The 20,233-nt window shown below is 38.6% G+C and overlaps 3 protein-coding genes across 3 annotated transcripts; 2 read left to right on the top strand and 1 right to left on the bottom strand.

The window, feature by feature from the left end:
- The first annotated feature begins 4,836 nt into the window (after positions 1 to 4,836).
- On the top strand, positions 4,837 to 8,124 carry LOC106648126 (pro-resilin-like). Its single transcript, XM_014364805.1, has 4 exons — positions 4,837 to 4,845; positions 4,982 to 6,601; positions 6,947 to 7,607; positions 8,057 to 8,124. The coding sequence occupies exons 1-4, from the start codon at positions 4,837 to 4,839 to the stop codon at positions 8,122 to 8,124; spliced, it is 2,358 nt and encodes a 785-aa protein (XP_014220291.1).
- Positions 8,125 to 9,951: 1,827 nt separating this feature from the next.
- Positions 9,952 to 10,614, top strand: LOC106648127 (pro-resilin-like). Its single transcript, XM_014364807.1, has 3 exons — positions 9,952 to 9,975; positions 10,061 to 10,192; positions 10,327 to 10,614. The coding sequence occupies exons 1-3, from the start codon at positions 9,952 to 9,954 to the stop codon at positions 10,612 to 10,614; spliced, it is 444 nt and encodes a 147-aa protein (XP_014220293.1).
- A 7,054-nt stretch (positions 10,615 to 17,668) lies between these two features.
- LOC106657446 (tankyrase-1-like) lies at positions 17,669 to 19,083 on the bottom strand. Its single transcript, XM_023460171.1, has 2 exons — positions 18,316 to 19,083; positions 17,669 to 18,244 (listed from the first exon to the last, which is right to left on the bottom strand). The coding sequence occupies exon 1, from the start codon at positions 19,060 to 19,062 to the stop codon at positions 18,406 to 18,408; it is 657 nt and encodes a 218-aa protein (XP_023315939.1). The 5' UTR covers positions 19,063 to 19,083; the 3' UTR covers positions 17,669 to 18,244; positions 18,316 to 18,405.
- Positions 19,084 to 20,233: the final 1,150 nt, after the last annotated feature.

The following is a 20,233-nucleotide window of genomic DNA, read 5'->3' as shown; positions in this document are numbered from 1 at the left end:
GGCTGCGACTCTTGAATTGATTGCCTCCCATAGATCTGACGTCGTTGCCTGTATCCTCTCTTTCTTTCGATTTCTCGGTTTACCGGTGCAGCGCGTTGATAAACGAGCGGTGCGCGTGGGCGACGCGGCATGCACTACTCGCTTATAGCAGCATACGTGCGCGTTTATGACTTGAGTAACAAGAATATCTATAGAGATCGTACCAATATATAAGGAAGAAAGGATCGATCCCGTCGCAGGTACGAGAGCGAGAGTCGCATAAAAAGGAGACATTTGCAACATTAGCAGACTGCGTAAAACGTCATTATATCGCTCGTAATCCGATGAAAGTTGAGCTATCGGCTGGCATCGCGCGTACACGTGAGCCATTGTCGTGCTTCGAGTTCGCGATCGCATCGTTTAACTATGCAACCGCTTTATTATACAAGTATATCTGCACAATTCCGTGCGGATCGCTGAGAATTATCACCTCCGGCTCTGTATGGCGATGACACTTACAAGTTGTAGAGTGCCACCGAGCGCGACGAATATGTAAAGGTCATGGTAGCAGTGCATATACACACAAATGTAATAGAGACATCGTCTGATGAGATTTTTTCGCTACACATGCAGCAGCAGCAGTTGCTCGCTCTGAGCTCTGAGTAATCTATAGTGTCACGATCAATGTACTGGCGCAGCTGTTGTATAGCTAAACGATCTTTATGTAATCTCGATCTCAGCTATTTTATAGTAAAAACTTCTCGCCGTACATATTTTTTTGCTCGCGAATGTGGAGGTGAATTTTATTCACTACAGTTGTGCTAATAGATAAATTGATTCGATAACGAAAAAAGTGATCGCTTGACAAATCACAAGAACTATTTTCAATTGTAGTCTATTAAATGTTCTTTTATTCGCAATAGTGACACATTTTACACTTTATCAGAGGAGGAAACGTATAACATACATGATCAGTAATTAATGATCGATAAAAAAGAAAGAAAGTCTTTTGCAAATACGTATAACAGTTATTAAATAACCAGAGCAATCTTAGAAGTAATAAATCTTGAAAATCGCTATTCGGACGAATAATATTCTCTCTTTGAATCGGTAATGAAACGACAATGAGAGACTGAAAAGGCACGCGCATGATATTTTTTCTGTAAAAAGTATTTACGATGTGCATTTTTACGAGGATTGCAGTGGCACGGGGTACTTCCTAAAACGGAGCTCGTAACTTATCATGCGGACATATATGTGTATCGTTTACGCGGGCATAATATAAACACGTTTTGCACAAAATAAAAACGATGACACCGTCGATAGAGCTCAAGAGTTAGCGAGCGCATCAAATGTAGCGAGTGCGATACAAAAGAGTAATAAAAGTACATTTCTCAAGTTTGTACGTGTGAGTGACGAAACGATTATTATGCATGTGAAAGCTTAGTCATTTAAAAAGGATGTCAGCTCGAGTTCGAGCCCAACTTCTTATAAACCTAGTTCATTTCGGCACTGATGTAATGAGCTATAGCTTTGGGGATGGAGCGTATCGAAAAGGTCGAAACATTTTTGTTGCATTACATTATATAGCTCGTTGACGCCATATATGCGATATGATGACGTTACTGCATGTGATGAGAGAAACTATTATGTGCTCAACTTAGCGATCTTTCTCTTTTCTCGCAGATCCCGAGTGAGAAAGACAAGGAGATTATATATTACGATTCACCGCTCATATGTGTAATAATAATGGTCTCACTCTTTCTGCACTTTATATCGTGAAATTTCACGAGCACTGGAGAATTATGGTCATTAGGATCATTATTAAGATTGCAAAACGACGACAATAATAAAGATGAGCCGCGACGCAATAGTTTTTATTATTTTAAAATCATAATATGATTATAAATCGCTCGAGCATGCGCACGTAGGCAGATAATTTTTTGTTTACAGCTCAATACGCGAGAAAAAGAGAGCCGAAAGATTACACTCGACTGCATGGCACGTTGTGATATGCGCGGCTCGGCAGGGTAAAACTATTATGTGAAACGATCGATGGGGAAATACGTAAAATCAAAAGGGAGTTCGAGAAACTGCATATATCTATAAGTGTAATTCGTATTCTATTTCATCATTTTCAGCTTTATGGATGCCGTGTATGAGTGTGTGGTTCCGATCGCTCGCTTGCGTCGTGCAACCTTGAGCGAGCTATGATTTTCGCAGCGTCTCTCTTTTTTACCCAAGCGGCGCATCATGTTTACCTCGCTCAGCGACTTGCTATACAATATTTCTATATATATATATATATATATATATGCGCATGAAATACATTTATATATGAATGTATTTTAATACAGTTAAATGGCTGATATCCAGGTTAAAAAAAAGCTCATGACAACGAGACATTTATTCTCACGCGAGAACATCTCCTTTTAAGACGACTGCAAATGTCACACACCGCATTCTAGTGACAGGTCCATTACGATACTTACGGCTTCGTTCTATTTTAACATGAAAAAATCACCTTCAATTTAATAACAATATATATTCTTATGAAATATGTCATAACGAATTTTTTATTAAGGTTAAATTTCTTACGTACCCTCGAAGCGTTATTACCTTTCGTAGGATCGTCGCTGAAAAATAAAAGCCAAATGATCATAAAGTAGATACAGAGATTATATCACTCGAGAATATCAATTGAAACAGGCACGAAGTATATTATGAAGCATAAAACTGCCAAATCAAGCTTGAACTTTCCTCTCAACGATTCCTCATTAGTTTAAGGTTTGAACTACTCGAGGCTCTGAAATATATAGATATATAATGTAAATAAAATTAAAGGACATTGACGTAGGAAAAATGCAGTTATACAATAAATGAAGTAGCGACGACATGGAAGCTCTCGAGCGTACGTCAGAAACAGTAAGAAGCAATGTGGTTGGTACTTGTGGGATACGGTTATACTGCTAAACGATACTTAAGTGGCGCGAGAGCGCGAAATCGTGATAGGACCCAAGAGCGAGAGAAAGAGAACGGCAACGGGCGCGTGTCAGTCGATGGCGAAGGAGAAGAAGGGTCCGGTATCCGCAGTCGAGGCTCACTTATAATCTTCAATGTGTACACACGTTTTGTAGGAAGCGTAGCGTTGCTCGCGCCTCTCAACATTACACTCTCTCTTTTTCTTGGTCGTTCTCACGAGCTAATATATATTCGACGTCGCCTACGCTCACCCCACATATTTATGATGATAGTATTGTGTACCTTAATCACTGCGTTCGTTATATTCGGCTTCAATTAAAAAAATTCTTGTATAAATTTGTCCATGTGCCTCCGCGCATGGTAATGCTCAAACGTGCCGTACCAGGAGCACGTGATAAAATAATTAATCGATTGCCGAGGGCGCGCACGAGCCGTGCATTTACACATTGTATGCATTCGCATTATACATACATATACATTACATGTGTGCGGTATCTTTTGCTAATAACCGATGATCATTGAATTGACGCGAAACTCTCGTTCTCTCGCGGTAGGATATTTAATTCCACTTAGATCCTGCTGGCACGTACTAACAATTTTGCGCGTGTTCGTACATATATATTTCTCTTATGTGCGGTGCGTATGATATATTGCTTGATTATGAGAGAAAGAGCGAGAGAGAAGGAGCGAAAGGGAGAACATGATAAATCTAATGCTCCAATATGCGATGGTTTACATTGGTTTAGCTCGGCTATACAAGGTGCTAATTTAATTAAGTTGATGAGCTCGACAAGAACGAACAGTTAATTTTCGATGAACAAGATTTTTCTGCCATTATTCGTGAGCTCCATGGGCCTTCGTGTTAATATACTACGCTGTTGCGCGGCGAATCGGATATTTTCAAAAACCCTTCTGCGCTCGGCGACTATGAAAAATCCTTGACAAAATAAAACTTCGCGAGGTCTTTCATTAAATAAAAAAATCAAGAACGTATCAAGATTGTTTATACGCCAGAAGAGCGCTCTTAAGGCTTCGGCACCGATTTGCATGAATTTCGCCAGTTTTCCTATTAATTTCATCACCCTCGCCATTGAGCAAAGACTTTAAAATGCTCATACAGCAGGAATACGTTACTCGTCCTAGATTTTCCTGTTACCTTTTCATTTAACTTTGTTATGGTACTGAAGTGTACTTCTTTCTACATACAACTATATATATATATACGTGTGTATATATATTCGCATACACACGTGAACAAGTACACAGTTTAAAACTTTTATGTGCTGTAGCGTCTACACATGTATACGTATTTTTCATGTTCTTGGCACATCGGAAGAGAGAGGGTATGAAAATCCTTTATCGCAGGGATACTGAGGCTGCACACATCGACAGATTGCACTCTCTTGCTCACTCTTTCTCGCCCGCTATAAAATATATCTACATGTATTTTAAAGTCTCTTCAAGCAGAAAAACCCCACTACTTTTTCTCCCCATACGTACTCATAAGTATATACTTACTCACTCACTCGCTCACACACATACACACACGTAACACTCGGCATCAGCAGATGCAACGATAGATTCACCGTCTTGACACAGTTATAACGATCTTTGCTGTAAATCTTCGCTAGAGTTGCACCAAATCCATGATCTAACGCTGTGGACAGAGTCGGGGAGTATATAAGGTCGATTACTGCTACGATTTTGTCATTCGCGTTTAGCTCCGCTTGCTCGGTGGTGCACTCAGTAAAAGGGACGGCGTTTGCGAGTGTCGCTACGTCAAAGGGGAATCCCCTGTGGGACTTCCCTTCTTGTTATTGTCCAGTGGCTGGACATATTGTCGTCACGTGTTGACGTTTCACATATCGCATCGTGATGGAGAAGGTAAAAACGCATACGAAATTTAAATATTGCATTCAAATTTAAATATGAAGTTTTGAAAAAAAATTTCTTTTACTCTTTTTTTACTTTTTTCTTTTTCTATGAAAAAATATTTATTTTGAATTTAATTTACTTGCAGGCAATATGTTTTTTGACTATTTTATCGTTGTGTGTGGCACGTCCAGAGCCACCAGTAAACTCGTATCTACCTCCCGGTCAGGGCGGTCAAGGAGGTTTTGGAGGAAGTGGCGGTAGACCAGGGGGTGGTAGTCCTTCAAATCAATACGGTCCTCCTAATTTTCAAAATGGAGGTGGTCAAAACGGTGGTTCTGGTTTTGGTGGTAATGGAAATGGCAATAGTTTTGGCCCACCATCAAATAGTTACGGTCCACCAGAATTTGGATCACCGGGAGCCGGAAGTTTCGGTGGTGGTCGTCCACAAGATACTTACGGACCTCCATCAAATGGAAATGGAAATGGTAATGGATTTGGAGGAAATGGAAATGGAGGTGGACGACCAAGTAGCCGACCGTCAGACTCTTACGGGCCACCTTCTTCCGGAAATGGCTTTGGTGGAGGAAACTCGGGAAGACCTTCTGAATCCTACGGGCCTCCACAAAATGGAGGAGGTTCCGGAAATGGTAATCAAGGAGGTGGCAATGGATTTGGCAACGGAGGTGGACGAGGTGGACAAGGAAAACCTTCTGATTCTTACGGACCCCCGAATTCCGGTAATCGCCCTGGAAGTTCAAATGGTGGTGGTCAACAACAAAATGGTTTTGGAGGTGGAAACGGTGGAAGACCTTCAAATACTTATGGGCCACCAGGAGGTGGAAATGGCGGGGGTCGACCGGGTGGGTCCTCTGGTGGATTTGGTGGCCAAAACGGTGGAAGACCATCCGATTCTTATGGACCTCCTTCAAATGGAAATGGGAACGGTGGAAGACCTTCGAACAACTATGGACCACCAAATAGTGGTGGCGGCAATGGCAATGGCTTTGGTGGATCAAACGGCAAACCATCTAATAGCTATGGACCACCCTCAAATGGAAATGGTGGTGGCTTTGGAGGATCAAATGGAAGACCTTCTAACAGTTATGGGCCACCTTCTGGTGGAAACGGTGGTGGTTTTGGTGGATCAAGTGCTGTAGGGAGACCCGGCAATTCCGGATCTCCCTCAAGTAGTGGTAGTGGTTTCGGTGGAAATGGTGGGGCAAGCCGCCCATCTAGCAGCTATGGCCCACCATCAAATGGTGGTGGTTTCGGAAATGGAGGTGGTTCTAATGGCAGACCTTCGAGTAGTTATGGACCACCTAATAGTGGTAGTAATGGTGGTGGATTCGGCGGTCAAAACGGTAATGGTCGTCAAAATGGAAATAATGGCCAAGGAGGTTTTGGCGGTCAACCATCGAGTTCATACGGCCCACCTTCGAATGGAAATGGATTTGGTGGTGGTGGTGGATCGAATGGTTATCCTCAAAATTCACAAGGTGGTAATGGAAATGGATTTGGTCAAGGCAGTGGTGGAAGACCATCAAGTAGCTATGGACCTCCAAGTAACGGAGGCGGAGGAGGCGATAATGGATATAGCAGTGGTGGTCCCGGTGGTTTTGGTGGTCAACCTCAAGATAGTTATGGACCTCCACCCTCTGGAGCAGTCGATGGAAACAACGGATTTTCCTCTGGTGGTTCTTCTGGTGATAATAATGGATACTCGTCTGGAGGCCCGGGTGGAAATGGATTTGAAGATGGAAATGATGTGAGTTAATATTTATTTTAATATTTAATCTATACTTAGTAGTCAAAAATCGATTTTTATTGCCAATTATTTTTACTAAAAATAAAACGATTCAAAAGAATGTTAAATTTTCACTCAAACGCATTGTCTTATCTATTTTAATATAATAACAACGTTAATCTATTTGAAAAATAAGTATGCTAGAATAAACACTACGCGAATGATTCAAATTCAATTTTCTATGAGCAAAGACATACGTATATAATATAATATTAATAATATTATTATTAATAAAAAGCTATTTAAACTAAAAACTTTTTTGAAAAAATCTTCGCAAACGAGGATATGAATTTATTTAAATTGCAGGAACCTGCAAAATATGAATTTTCATACGAAGTAAAAGACGAGCAATCAGGTAGTAGTTTCGGGCATACAGAAATGCGCGATGGTGATCGAGCACAGGGCGAATTTAACGTTCTTTTGCCAGATGGCAGAAAACAAATCGTAGAATATGAAGCTGACCAAGATGGGTTTAAACCTCAGATTCGCTACGAGGGTGAAGCAAACACTGGCGGAGCTGGTGGTTATCCATCCGGTGGTCCTGGAGGACAGGGTGGAAATGGCAACGGAGGTTATCCATCTGGTGGTCCTTCTAATGGAGGTTTCGGGGGACAAAATGGTGGTGGCAACGGAGGTTACCCATCTGGTGGTCCCTCTGGTGGCGGTTTTGGTGGACAAAATGGTGGTAGTGGAGGTTATCCATCTGGTGGACCTTCCGGTGGTGGATTTGGAGGCCAAGGTGGTTTCGGAGGTCAAAACAGTGGTGGCAATGGAGGATACTCATCTGGTGGACCTGCAAGTGGTGGCTTTGGTGGTCAAAACGGTGGTAACGGTGGTTATCCGTCTGGTGGACCTTCGGGTGGAGGATTTGGAGGCCAAGGTGGTTTTGGAGGTCAAAACAGTGGTGGCAATGGAGGATACCCATCTGGTGGACCTTCAAGTGGTGGTTTTGGTGGTCAAAATGGTGGTAACGGAGGATATCCATCTGGCGGACCTTCCAGTGGCGGATTTGGAGGGTCTGATTTTGGCAGCGGTGGCGGTGGTAATGGTAAGATAAATATGGATATATTATTTGATACATTTAGCAAACCATTTTAAATTTTAAAAAATTCAATTTTGAATGCACTCAATTTTTTGCGATAAGTTCTTTTAATTCTGCAATAAGGTTGTAACAATATATTCTTTTAAACTTTTCCACGTGATCGTTGTTATAAAAATGCTTTTTTTCTTGAAAAGAAAATCATATTTTTGAATATGTATTCTAACTTTTTACATAGAGTGAATTGTAGCTTGGTAAAGTTTAAATTTATCAATTTTTAGTTAGAATCTTTTCATGCACTTTTTAATTATAACATAGTAATCTAATAAAAATATTCCTAGGTTATCCATCTGGTGGTCCAAGTGGTGGTAATCAAGGAGGCGGTGGCAATTATCCGGCAGGTAGCGGTGGTGATGCCGAAGCTAATGGCGGTTATCAATACTGATAATTCATATCATATTGATTATGTATTATCCACTCTTAGACTGCGTATAATTGTATAATTTTTCCGTCACACGTAAATTGTTGTATAATAACAATATGTGCTAGCATCAGAATTAATTGTAAGAAATATTCTAAATATTCTGTATATGCAAGTTTACTGTAACACTTTTTATAACTTTGCAATGCAAAACACTTACCTAGTACATTCCATCTAATCCTAAAAGATATGTATAAAACTTAGCACTTATAACTTGTATTGAATGAAAAAAGTGTGTATAGTTATCGTAGTCAAAAACAAGCCGCATTAGTAATAAATCATGCGGGGTTCCTTGAAATCTATAAATTATTTTAAAATATGCCTTATCGTTCCTTGAAATAAATTGAATATTATTTATATATCAAAAATCAATCACCAAAAAGTCGACCTATGTTTGCTTTTTAAATAAATTGTTACCGCAAACATAGATTCGAAGTAACATACTCGAATATTTCCTTCAAAGTTATGTATCAAAACAATCTTGCTCTTTAAACATCAACAAATACGTTGGCAATGAACTTACATTTGTTTAAAGTCTCAGAGAATCGTATAAAAAATATAGTGCAACAAAAATTCAGTATCACGACAAGAGGAAGATGACGTCGGAAAAACTGCTGGAGCAATCTTTTGCATATAAGTAAGGTAATCATTTTTACAAAATCGTCTCGCAAATATTATGCACAACCATCTTAGATATTAATTGCAATAACGAGAAAGATTGAATTCGTAAAAATATTTCCGCCATAATCGCAAATAAATTACGTAATCAAGTTCATATATATTTTATTGAATTTTCAAAATTGGACAAATCTTCAATAAAATTTTTTTCCGCACATATTGTTTGAATTTACAGCTACTTATTCGTAAAATTTTTCACTACAAAGTCTCTCAATGAAGTTGAAAGTAATTAAAAAATATAGTACTTGAACGATGAAGACAACACTGTCTAGATTTCATAAAGTGTATCTTCACGAACGGGTATTACTAAATTCATTTGTTGAGATCGAAATTGTAGCTACAGAGCGTGAGTCTGACACAATCTATGTCACAAATCTGCGGTTCTCTTATTAAATATAATCATAAGGCATAGTGCTACATTTATACATTGTAAGTTTTTTGAATGACTGTATATTTAGTTCTATTAAAAATTATTGTTTGTCAACTGGGGGGGGGGGCAAGAATATAAAACTCCGAGAAGAAGTCATTTTTTGCTTTAGTACAGTTTTAGTTCTAGAAGTTTTAGCCTGTGCCATCACACAAATGATTTTTGAGGTACTTTTAGTTTTCATTAATTTTATTATAAATTCTTCCTCACCTTAGATTAATTCTATTTTTAAAATCAAATTTTTCATATACTTCGCCGTAATAAAGTATTCGATTCTAAAGTCATTTAGTGCATAATTCAAATCAAGCATTTTTGAAAGTAATTCCAAAGTCTTTCAAATGTTTTCAGTGAAAAGAGGTAATAAAATAATTTTTATGACCGCGTTTCTTAATGTAACGTTCAAGTATAAAAAACCTTTTTCAAAGCAGACGATAAATTTCATTGGTTTTAGAATAGAGCATTTGATCCTTTTCACCACTTACACCATCTACGACAATAATTTTCTTCTTTTCTTCCGTTACTTTTTTTCTTTTTTCAAAAAATTTTCTACGTTCTGAACTCAAACACTTAAATCGTACAATATTAAATATATAATTATAACAATTGCTGAAATATTCTATTCCTCCTTTTTTTTAAACAATGAACTTACGTATGCATCAAAATTACGGTTATCTAAAGTCACTGATATGCAAAAAAAAGGCACAACTTGTGTAAGTATCATTCTGTATACGAGCGCACGCGGAAACATTCAAGGGCTTGGCATCGGGCGAGTTTCATGCGTCATTTTGTTTTCAGGTACTGCTGTTGACGACAATGTTAGTCGGAATCCGAAGCGAACCACAAGGGTCTGCATACCTACCGCCAAGCGGCATTTCTGCTGCTTCAAGACCGCAGGCCGATTCCGGTCATCCGGACGATTGGGCAGGGGTAAGCTGAATTCTACTGCACACTTGACTAATCAGTTCGGCCATTCGCGAATCGAAACCCTTTCCTTACTCGCGTTCAAAATACATTTACGCTGTTTAGTGAATCGCAAAAAAATGTTCACTTTTCACACGCAGGATCCGGTGAATTATGAATTCTCATATGAGGTACAAGACGCCAGTGCTGGATTGGACTTTGGCCATCACGAGATGCGCAAAGACGAAGAAGCAACTGGCAGTTATCACGTACTCCTGCCAGACGGTAGAATGCAAATTGTCGATTATATAGCCGATGCCAATGGCTACAGACCTATAATTCGTTACGAAGGTACTGCTTCTTACCCTGCTCCAGCACCGTACCAACCACCGTCATCAGGTGGTTCGCCGCCAGCAGCCAGTGAAGGCTACAAGTACAGAAAAAAATAATTCGTAATTACGAAAAATAATTGATAATAAAAGTCTTTGGCTTTGTATTGTAAATGTCTATTTAATTATTCTCCTTTTTCCTCTCTTTCCAATTTTCTTGACAACCCACAGCAATCACGATGACAGCAACCATAATAAATATATAAATACATTCCACATAAAAAATTTAACAATTACTATATTGAACCTCATGATAATTATTATTATCGTGATTGGTAATGTGACTTGGGCATTGCAAAGTCGTTTAGTCTAGCGATGCTACACGCTCGAGAAAATATACATTGCTCGCTCGCGTGCCGAGTATTACATTAATTCGCAAAATTCTCGATGCTAGCAGACATATATTTCGATGTATATAATTGAAGAACAGAATCGACGCAGTGGCTTCAAGCCAGCTGTGATTTATTCGATGGATGCCGTTTGTATTTCTTTGCCCAGGCAAAACATTATTGTTTTTTGTCTCCGACAAGTGCGCACGGCCGAATCGATTTGACACGCAGGAGGAGAAAAACAATCACCGACTTTAAGCGCTGCGAATGTGTAATACACCGAAAATAACTATCTCCCCTCTTCCCATCTTCTCTCTTTACTCACTTTCCAATTGTTCGCAATAATTTGTACATGCGAGGATGTACCGCTACATACCACCAAATTCACACAATCAAATTAATCCAGGGAAAAATTATATCTTCTTTCGAACTCATAAGAAGTTTTTAATAATGTATCGCTAACAAATGAGAGAAACTGTGGTTTTTACAATGAGCCGCGATTCACTTTGTCACTTTTATATCATTCATCCAAGATAAATTGCGTGAAAAGAATTGCCTCGAGCGAGCAGCAGAAAACTGCATTTAACCGAACTTTTATTAATTGGTCCGATGATTTAAGGATATATAAACAATACAGACGGCCTTGAGTCGGTGAAAGTAATGCTCCTGCTAGCATCTTCGCGAGCTCCATCATTTTGAACCGGAGGTATGGTAATAACGTGACTCGTGCGGGAGGCGAGCTGCGAGCATAAAATGTGGACGAGGAAAACGGCATCGATCGATCAAACGTCAACGACACGATAAATTTTGGTTCTGCACTTGTGTGTATACACAAGCATTGTACGTAATATGAATCGTACGGACAAAATGAAAAGAGAATCTCCGACTGCTCGACGTTGACAGCTGTTGCCAGTAACGCGACTCGATTCTTGGACGTTTCGAGCTTGCTTTAAAGTGAAATTAATTTTTTTTTCTCGCTTACTTTTTTTCATCTCAACTTTAGTTTGACAAATATCTTGTTTCATCCATCATTATTTTTTTATCAACATTTGAAAGTGTTGATACCGCCCAACAAACTTACTCCCTTTGATAAAAGTGAGTTCTGATTACTGATTTAAAGAAAATTATCGATGCCAATAAAACTAGTAAATTTCCTGATTTATGTCTATTTCTTAAATTAATTTGAGTTCACATAAAAGAAGTAGAACTTTTATTGTTTAAAAAAACATTCAAATGAAAATTTTTGTTTATTTTTGACGATTTTCCTTACTTCCATGTGAATCGTATCACTAGCATTACAAAAGCAATGTTATTCCTTATAAATGCACATGAAATTCAAAAGTCAAAAAGTCAAAAATTCAAAAGAGAAAATCTACTGAACGTCATGAAAATTCTGGTAAGACTCGTAACTTTTCACACGATCATCTGGTAATAAAAATTTCACATGGCATAATTTTTCAGGAACTGGCGTTGAATTGTTCATTTATATTGAATTTTATAAGTATACCGATATTATTATGAAGTTAAAAAACGTCTGTAATAAAGTCTGGACTAAAAAATCGACCTTTTTTAGTAGAATTTTCGAAAATATTTGATAAAACAAAAATATCTCGTCTTTAGTACTCGCTTAAGGAATTGATGAAAAAGTATACATAATTTGATAAGGATCGATTCAGTATTTTTCGAGTTACATTTCTTACTGATTTGAAAATTTTAATTATCAAATCCATGTAGATACTATTAATAAAAATTTAATATTTACGTCAATTGCACTTTGATCAGAAACAAATTAAATTTTTTTTTTTAATTTTGAAAAACTCATCGTACTGTCCTCTCTTAAAATTCATAAAATAAAATCATAAAATTTAGAAAATAAATGAACGTTTAACTAGTTAAATATTGGCGTGAAATTTAAATTATAATATGTAAGCATACGGTGGAAATATAATTTGGAACACTTTATAAAAAATATTAAAAACAAATTGATTCGATTTTCGGTAGTTCATTAAAAATACACTCTATGATTGATTGCTATTTCTATCAATTGAAATATAAATGAAACAAACGTCAATCGTCATAAACTATACTTCACAAATCAAAAGCAATTTATACATGAAAGAAAAATCATAGCTTGATTGATCGATTATTTCGTTATTTATTAACAAATTTCTTTATTTACAAATGTCCCCGCTGCTAATCTCAAAATTAAATCTAATTGAAAAATAACAATTGCGAACACAGTATGCTTGTACGTTGCTTAATACATAAAAAAAAGCTCTAAAGGATTGCTCTTATCGTAACGAGCCGAGAAATTTATGTAACACAAATTACTTGAAAATGATTGATGGACTTTGCTTATTAGATGACTGGTTCGATGACTTTTAGATAGTTAAACTGACGCAGAATTCCATTAGTCGATATAGCTTAAAAACGATAGCGAAAAATGATGAATATTCTATATGGTGTAAAAAGCAGGTGAAAATGAACAAACGTTGCTCGCAGTATGCAATAAAGCACTTAAGCTGTGTTCTGTAAGGCAACTTTTGAAAAAGCGAAAAAATCAATTAAATTAATGAAGCGTTAGCGTCGAGTCGGTAGTAGCCCCGTAGCCTAAATATTAAAAACGTCGATGCGTTAACTATGGAGGAAAATTTCGTTCGGCGTTAAATTGCGTCGCGCGCGCGGCACCTCCATAACTCATACCCAAATTATAGTACAGGCGCGCGCGTACAGAGAGCAGCTCCTCTCGCGCGCAAGAGTCTCTCTCTCTCTCTCTGGCATCGCGCCTGCCTGTGTATACACCGCTGCACTGCACGATAATAACGTTCATAAAGCGTCTGCCTCGCAGTTTCACGTTCGCTTTATTAATTATATCACGCGCATGGGTTCTCGTAACGACAATGGACCATATATACGGCTGCGTTGGCAACTACCTGCATACATCACCCACGCATTAATGTCCGATGAAACGCAGCACATATCGGCGTAACCGTTAGCCTCGCCGCCACCGAAGCCGCCGCCGCCGCCGCCGACATCGTCAAAGTTGAATTATATCCCCCGCCGAGCAGGAAGAAGTGTTTGTATATATAGTACAATGTGTCACGCAAAATATATAAGCATAATTTTTCGCTGCCCCCGCTGCGCCACGAACCGGAGAGAAAAAAAGAAATCGGCTTAAAATGCCGTACAATCGTTGTAATAATATGACTTTTGTCGCTCAAACGTATAGGTGCATTATTAATCTGTATCGTACGCGAACATCACTCTCACTCTCGCGTGCAGCTGGGCATCCACATGCGAGAGCGCAAGCTCGTGAAAATTCAATTGGCGAGTCTCGTAAATTTCGGCGTTGGGGCTGGCGCGGCGCGTTATAAAATTCTCGAGCGATTTCCATTCGAGGCCGCTGGGCGATAAATAAGACAAGCACGAGACGAGCGGCGTAATAACGCGTACATTATACACCCTCTTGACGCGCCGCGAGATAGGCCATAAACATTGATTTGCCGTCGTCTATACACGGAGTGCGTACGAAAGTGAGTTGCGGTCCAAGCGTACATAATAGCTCGCTGTTTTTCGCTTTTATGAACACATCCACAGCAGGTAGGCAGACACGGCCAGCCAGCCAGCCAGCCGTGCACGTGGCGAGCAGCGAGAAAGTGCAAAGAGCAAATGTATAAGCTGCTGTAATTTGTATGGATACGTCGAAGGATGATTTATACGAGTTCTGGCCCGCAACGCGACTCGAGACACCGATACTGTAACGTTGTAATGTGTTTTGTCGCACCTGAATTTGCATATACGTGTAAGGAGATCAACCAACTATTGAGTAATTTTTTGAGCGTTTAATTTATCGAGATGAAAATATCTGGAAAAAAATGATTTTGTACGGTGTCCGACAAACTTCATAAATTAATAAACGATGCACAGATTTAACTCGTGTCAAATATAAAACATGTGTTATTTTGAAAAAGTATCTTCATTCGTGATTGTGCAAGTGCTTTGGATAATAAATGAAATAAAAATGACATAATCAAATAATTTGAAAGGAGAAATAATCGATTTGTAGCTCCCCGAGAAAGAAAGGCTGTACGTTGAGCACAAAATCCTCTTATCTCTTTCATCCACATGAACCAACTAATTGCACGCGCATCATCCCGAGCCGCAATGAACTGAAACATCGATCTTGCTCATCGAACGTGAGCTACAACGAGCGCGTAGCATCCAAAAGCCAAGCGAAGCTTTGTGTTATAAAATATATAATGCCAGGGGGAAAAAAATCATTCGCGTACATGTGTGCGTTTGTGTGTGTGTGCGCGCAAGTGTAGTTTCGTTGCGCGCCTTGTCTACAGCTATATGAGCAGTTGCGAATTCTGGCCTGGAAGTGCCGCGCGTATATACCACAAAAGCACGTAAGGATCCGTAAATGTATTATGAGGCTGGATTTTCTTTCGAACATAATGACGATGATTGCTCCTACTCGTAATCCAAAGCCGCGTGCGCGCGTACATGTGTGTCTGTGTCTGCATGTCGGTATGTATTCTGGTACACATATCCAGTAGACTGCAGTACGCGGTATTATTAGTAAACGCACACAATTCATGTTGCAATGTTAGTTTCTACGTATGTAGGTATATTGTTTTGCAGCGTGCCTGGCAAGGTCGCCAAGCGCATAGCTATAGGGGGTTGCACGCACACAATGCGAGGCTGTATCTTCCCTTTCTCCATCTCCGCGCGCAGATCTATCCATCGACACAGACGAGCAAAATCTAATCGGGCGATTTTGTTGTCTGCGCGAGGCACAGATTGATACAATCAGGTAGACTCTCGAGCTCTCTTGTAATAGCCTCGAGGCAGTGCGCGGCACACAGCTCGACGCTGCTGTACTACTAATTCGCACGCGCAACAGGCTGCCATGCCAGCCGCATTTATTCCATTTCAAAGGTCATTTCAAAAATAGCCCGATCTCCGCTATGATTCGGATTTTTTTGCAAGATCGAGTTCAAACGACTAATACACAGAGTGTACGTATCGATTTCCGAGCACGATTACAATTGCGAGTACCGAGTAGGATGAAGCTCGTTTCAACTTACGCTAACTAATATCGACGCGCGTTATTACCTGTACATTTGCGCCTGTCTTGTACGCACGCCTACGCATGTTGCTCTACGTACGCATATAAGTCACGCATATTATGACAAGATATAATAAATAGTTACTCGTTGCGAGCGTAGCGCGATACGTTTTATAGATTAGTAAAATAAATAAGCATAACCGTTGCGGTCTCGCTCACTTATAACGTATGTTGAAAAGTTCAAACCAGGCAGTTTGTCATCGAGCGCTACAATACTAGCAAAGGATAAACAAATGTTCATATTTATTAGCTGCACCCTAAGTTATTACATTTACGCAACTTTGAAACCTTCGTAAAATGAGACTCTGCATCGAACGCAGGTTATTACGTACACAGAGGATCTTTCAAAAATGGTTCCTCATCAGCGATCGGTATATGTATACGTTGCATGGCGGTATATATTTCTACGCTCGAGGCACGTACTCGGTTCAATACACACACATACACTATGTGCAACTCCGGGAGCGTACTATATTTACGATGTATCTGCGCTATTTTTTTATCCGAAATTAGATTATCTTATTGCGCTTTGTATTTGCCCATATACTATGATACGAATGCCGTTAGAAACACGAAGCTTTTATTATAATCATTTGGCCGAAGCTTGGCTACGCGCGGAATAATATATGTCTAGCGGCACGCACAACCTTGTTGTATATTATTTGGACCGTATACTTATATACATAGGTCCGGACGCGTGGACCAATACGCACAAGTGTAAACGCGAAATTAAATTTATTATACAGGACAAGCATGGGTGTGCGTATGCCCACATAGCATCGATTCAATTAGAATTATTTCGTTCGTTGGCGCATTTTGTACGCTTGTCATTCGCGGATATCCTCTGCGAAAATTTATACACGAATATATTTGTACATCATTTTGAGCATCCATCTCCCAGCCAAGCAGCAATTAAATTTTCAATTGGGGATCACTCGGCTTTTGAGCACATTATGACGTACCGCATCAAGTCTTTTCGTATTTATTATTTGCCTCATTTTTTTTATTTTCCCGAGCTGGTGTTTACGGAGGCTCTACTTGGTCGAGTGCAATCGAGTCCCTTATGAAAAAAATCTGCAGAATATGCTGCAAAAAAAATCTGCAGAAAAATCTGCAGAATTTTCTGCAACATTTTCGCGCCCACAATCTGCTGGAATTGATGGGCCAAAGAACGTGGTAACACGCTCATTCTACAGAATTTTCTGCAGAGCAAGGTGGAAAATCTGTTGGAAAAAACGCTCGCGACTCTCGTTCTGCAGATTTTTCTACAGAAGGAAGTTTATGAGTCTACAAAGTACGTACATTTCTGCAGAATTTTCTACAGAAGGAAGTTTATAAGTCTGCAAAATATGTAAATTTCTACAGAATTTTCTGCAGAGCAAGGTGGAAAATCTGTTGGAAAAAACGCTNGAATATAGCTAATATTTTTTAGCGTGAGGCATGGCAAATATGAAAAGATATTAGTTATTCCAAACGAAAAGCCATAAGTATTTGCAATTTAATAAAAAACAAGATTGTAATTAAGTAAACAACAACATTTATTAAATTTATAGGCAATACTTTAATTGTAATTACATAAATATACCAGTGCTATACTCATTTAATAAATACAAAAATGATGACAAAGAAAGAAGCAAAAAATATTGAAACATTGAACATAATGAATATTAGTTAATACTTTAACATTAATTAGTTTACAATTCATGGACATACTGTTGATAAATAATAAATATGGTTTTATTATCTAAAGTCTCCCAATGGGTCGATAATTGCTCAAGATTAGATTCTCTTGCTACTTGTTCAAAAAATCCATGAATCAAACTTTGAGTAATATGACCTTTTATAACACTATGAATAGGAAAAAAATTTTTATCAAAATCTTATGAATTTACTATAAGTGAATAATCACAATGTTCTAATAATTCGTATGTTTCACTCAAGCTCAAAGAGCATAAATCAAAGAGCGATAAACTACCATTGATCATTGTACTTTTGGCTTTAGCGAAGCCGCCTTCAATTTTCTGTTCATCTATAGAGTAGCCTTGAGAGGAATCAAACATCTGCAATTTATCTTGAAGATAATTGCGTATTGCTGGATCCAAGTACATTTGTCCTATTCTTATGGTATCCAAATGGTTTTTTAATAGATTCATATACGTCCTCTTCCTCCATCATGTAGGGTACTTCTTCATTCCCGCATGAATGAATTGATCAATTTTGCCTGTATAGCCTGATGAAAAAAAATTATTAATGATATATTTCTTGTCCTTCAAGTAGCTTAAAAAAAGATGAGTTTTTTACCTAGTTATAATTCATCTGATAAACTACTGATCAACTCAATTTCATCAAACCCATTAAACAATTTGATGACTTTCAGCTTTTGATATCCTTTTATTGAAATCCTTTTATTTTTAAGAGTGCTATGATAGCTAGAAGATTTTGAGTCATATCCGAGTTTCGTAAGATTTTGCTGTCAGGTTCTAATAAACCTCGTTGGAATTTCACAGCGTCGATGCAGGCACCATGTTCCAATAGAATCTCAACTACATCATAGTTGCAGTACGAAATAGCCATATCAACTGGAGAATTTCCATCGTGATCTTGAATGTTGACATCTGCTTCATGTTGTAATAGCATTTTCACTACCTCAATAACAGTACGATCCCTTTTTCTGAAATACATCTCTTCTACATTAACCATGCCTTCTCCGTCAATTTTCCAACAAGGAAGCAAGTGCAATACTGATTTGCCTTTCTTGTTTACATGTGCTAAATCAAAATTATAATTCAAAAGCATTTCTAATGCTTCTTGTTGTGCTGGACACATACCACAAGCTTTATCATAAAATAGATTCAATAGAGGACTGTTACCATCTATATCTTGAGTATTGACATCAGAGTTATACTGAAGTAAAACTTGAATAGTCGACAACCAAAAACTGTGACACAAAATAGGTAATTCTAACGACATTTTTAAACGAAAAAGATTCAAAGGTGTGAAATCTTGCCATATTTTGCCATTAGGCTCTGAACCATTGCTTAACAGCATAATAACTGCATCAATGTTAAACGAGTGAGTCACAAAATGTAGTGGTGTAGAATTATTAGCGCTTACGTGATTCACGTCAACGCCTTGATCTATAAACTTTTGAATCATATCAACATTGCCACATAGGCAGGCCGTATCAAAATGAGATAATCCTTTTTTATTGGTATAATTCACATGATTGTATTACATGTTAAAAAGTAAACCCACAACTTCTTGACGATCTTCTTCGGTCCTATAATAATCCTCGCTTGCAATGTTAATTGCCGTTCCTGTTGACTCGTCGAGACGGCCGACTTTTATGTCAGCTCGGACAAAATATCTCACGATTTTGAAACATCTCTCTTTGACAGCGCGTATTAGTATCCAATTGAGATCCATGGAATTGATATCCACCGAATCTTCATCGAAAAGCGAAACGGAGATATCGTCGACGTTGTCCACGCTGTCGCACTCTCGCTTCATGTTTTCAAAGAGTCTATCCTTTGCACTTGGGGCATTCATTGTATTTATTTTTTATCACAAGCAGATGCACTTTTCAATACGATTAGAGTGTGAATTTCACACTAAAGAATGGGCAATTTTCACTTTGCTGCAGTCCCCTCATCAAGATCAAACTGAAGTTTGAACTTCCAAAAGAACTCGATTTCACGCGTCGTCTGTCTTCTTCTTCTTCTTCTTCTTTTTTTGGCCTTGGAATCTTAATAGATTGCCGGTCTGCCACACTTCATGTTCGCGTCGTCTGTCAGTAGTATTAACCGCTATTCGACAGCATTGCCAACGGAAGCATTGCAAAAGTACATCGATAAGCCGCGCACCAAGCTGGTGGCACCGGCTGTTAGCAGTTCCGGGTCGTGAATTTGCGAATAAAGAAAAGAATCTCGTTTGGGAAAACCTGCGTGATTGAGATCACAGCGCGCGTTCAGCATGCAATTTTTTTAATGCGGCATTCCCAATAATTATCATTGTTCGATTGTACCGTAGTGAATGTCAGACACCATAATTGTAGCAATTAATTAATTCATCTTCCACAAATACAATAGGCAGCCGACCATCGTCTTCAACAAGGTACAATTAATGTTCAATAATCCTTAAGTATCAAATCAGTCTGATGTATCGTTTATAAATTTAGATTAATTTAGTATTATGGACGCCGAACGTACAGCCATAATTG

Source organism: Trichogramma pretiosum, unplaced genomic scaffold (genome assembly GCF_000599845.2).
Source record: "Trichogramma pretiosum strain Unisexual culture from Peru unplaced genomic scaffold, Tpre_2.0 scaffold40, whole genome shotgun sequence".
NCBI classification, from domain to species: Eukaryota; Metazoa; Arthropoda; class Insecta; order Hymenoptera; family Trichogrammatidae; genus Trichogramma; species Trichogramma pretiosum.
Note: the sequence above shows the minus strand (reverse complement) of the source record. Positions and strands in the feature narration are given on the sequence as shown.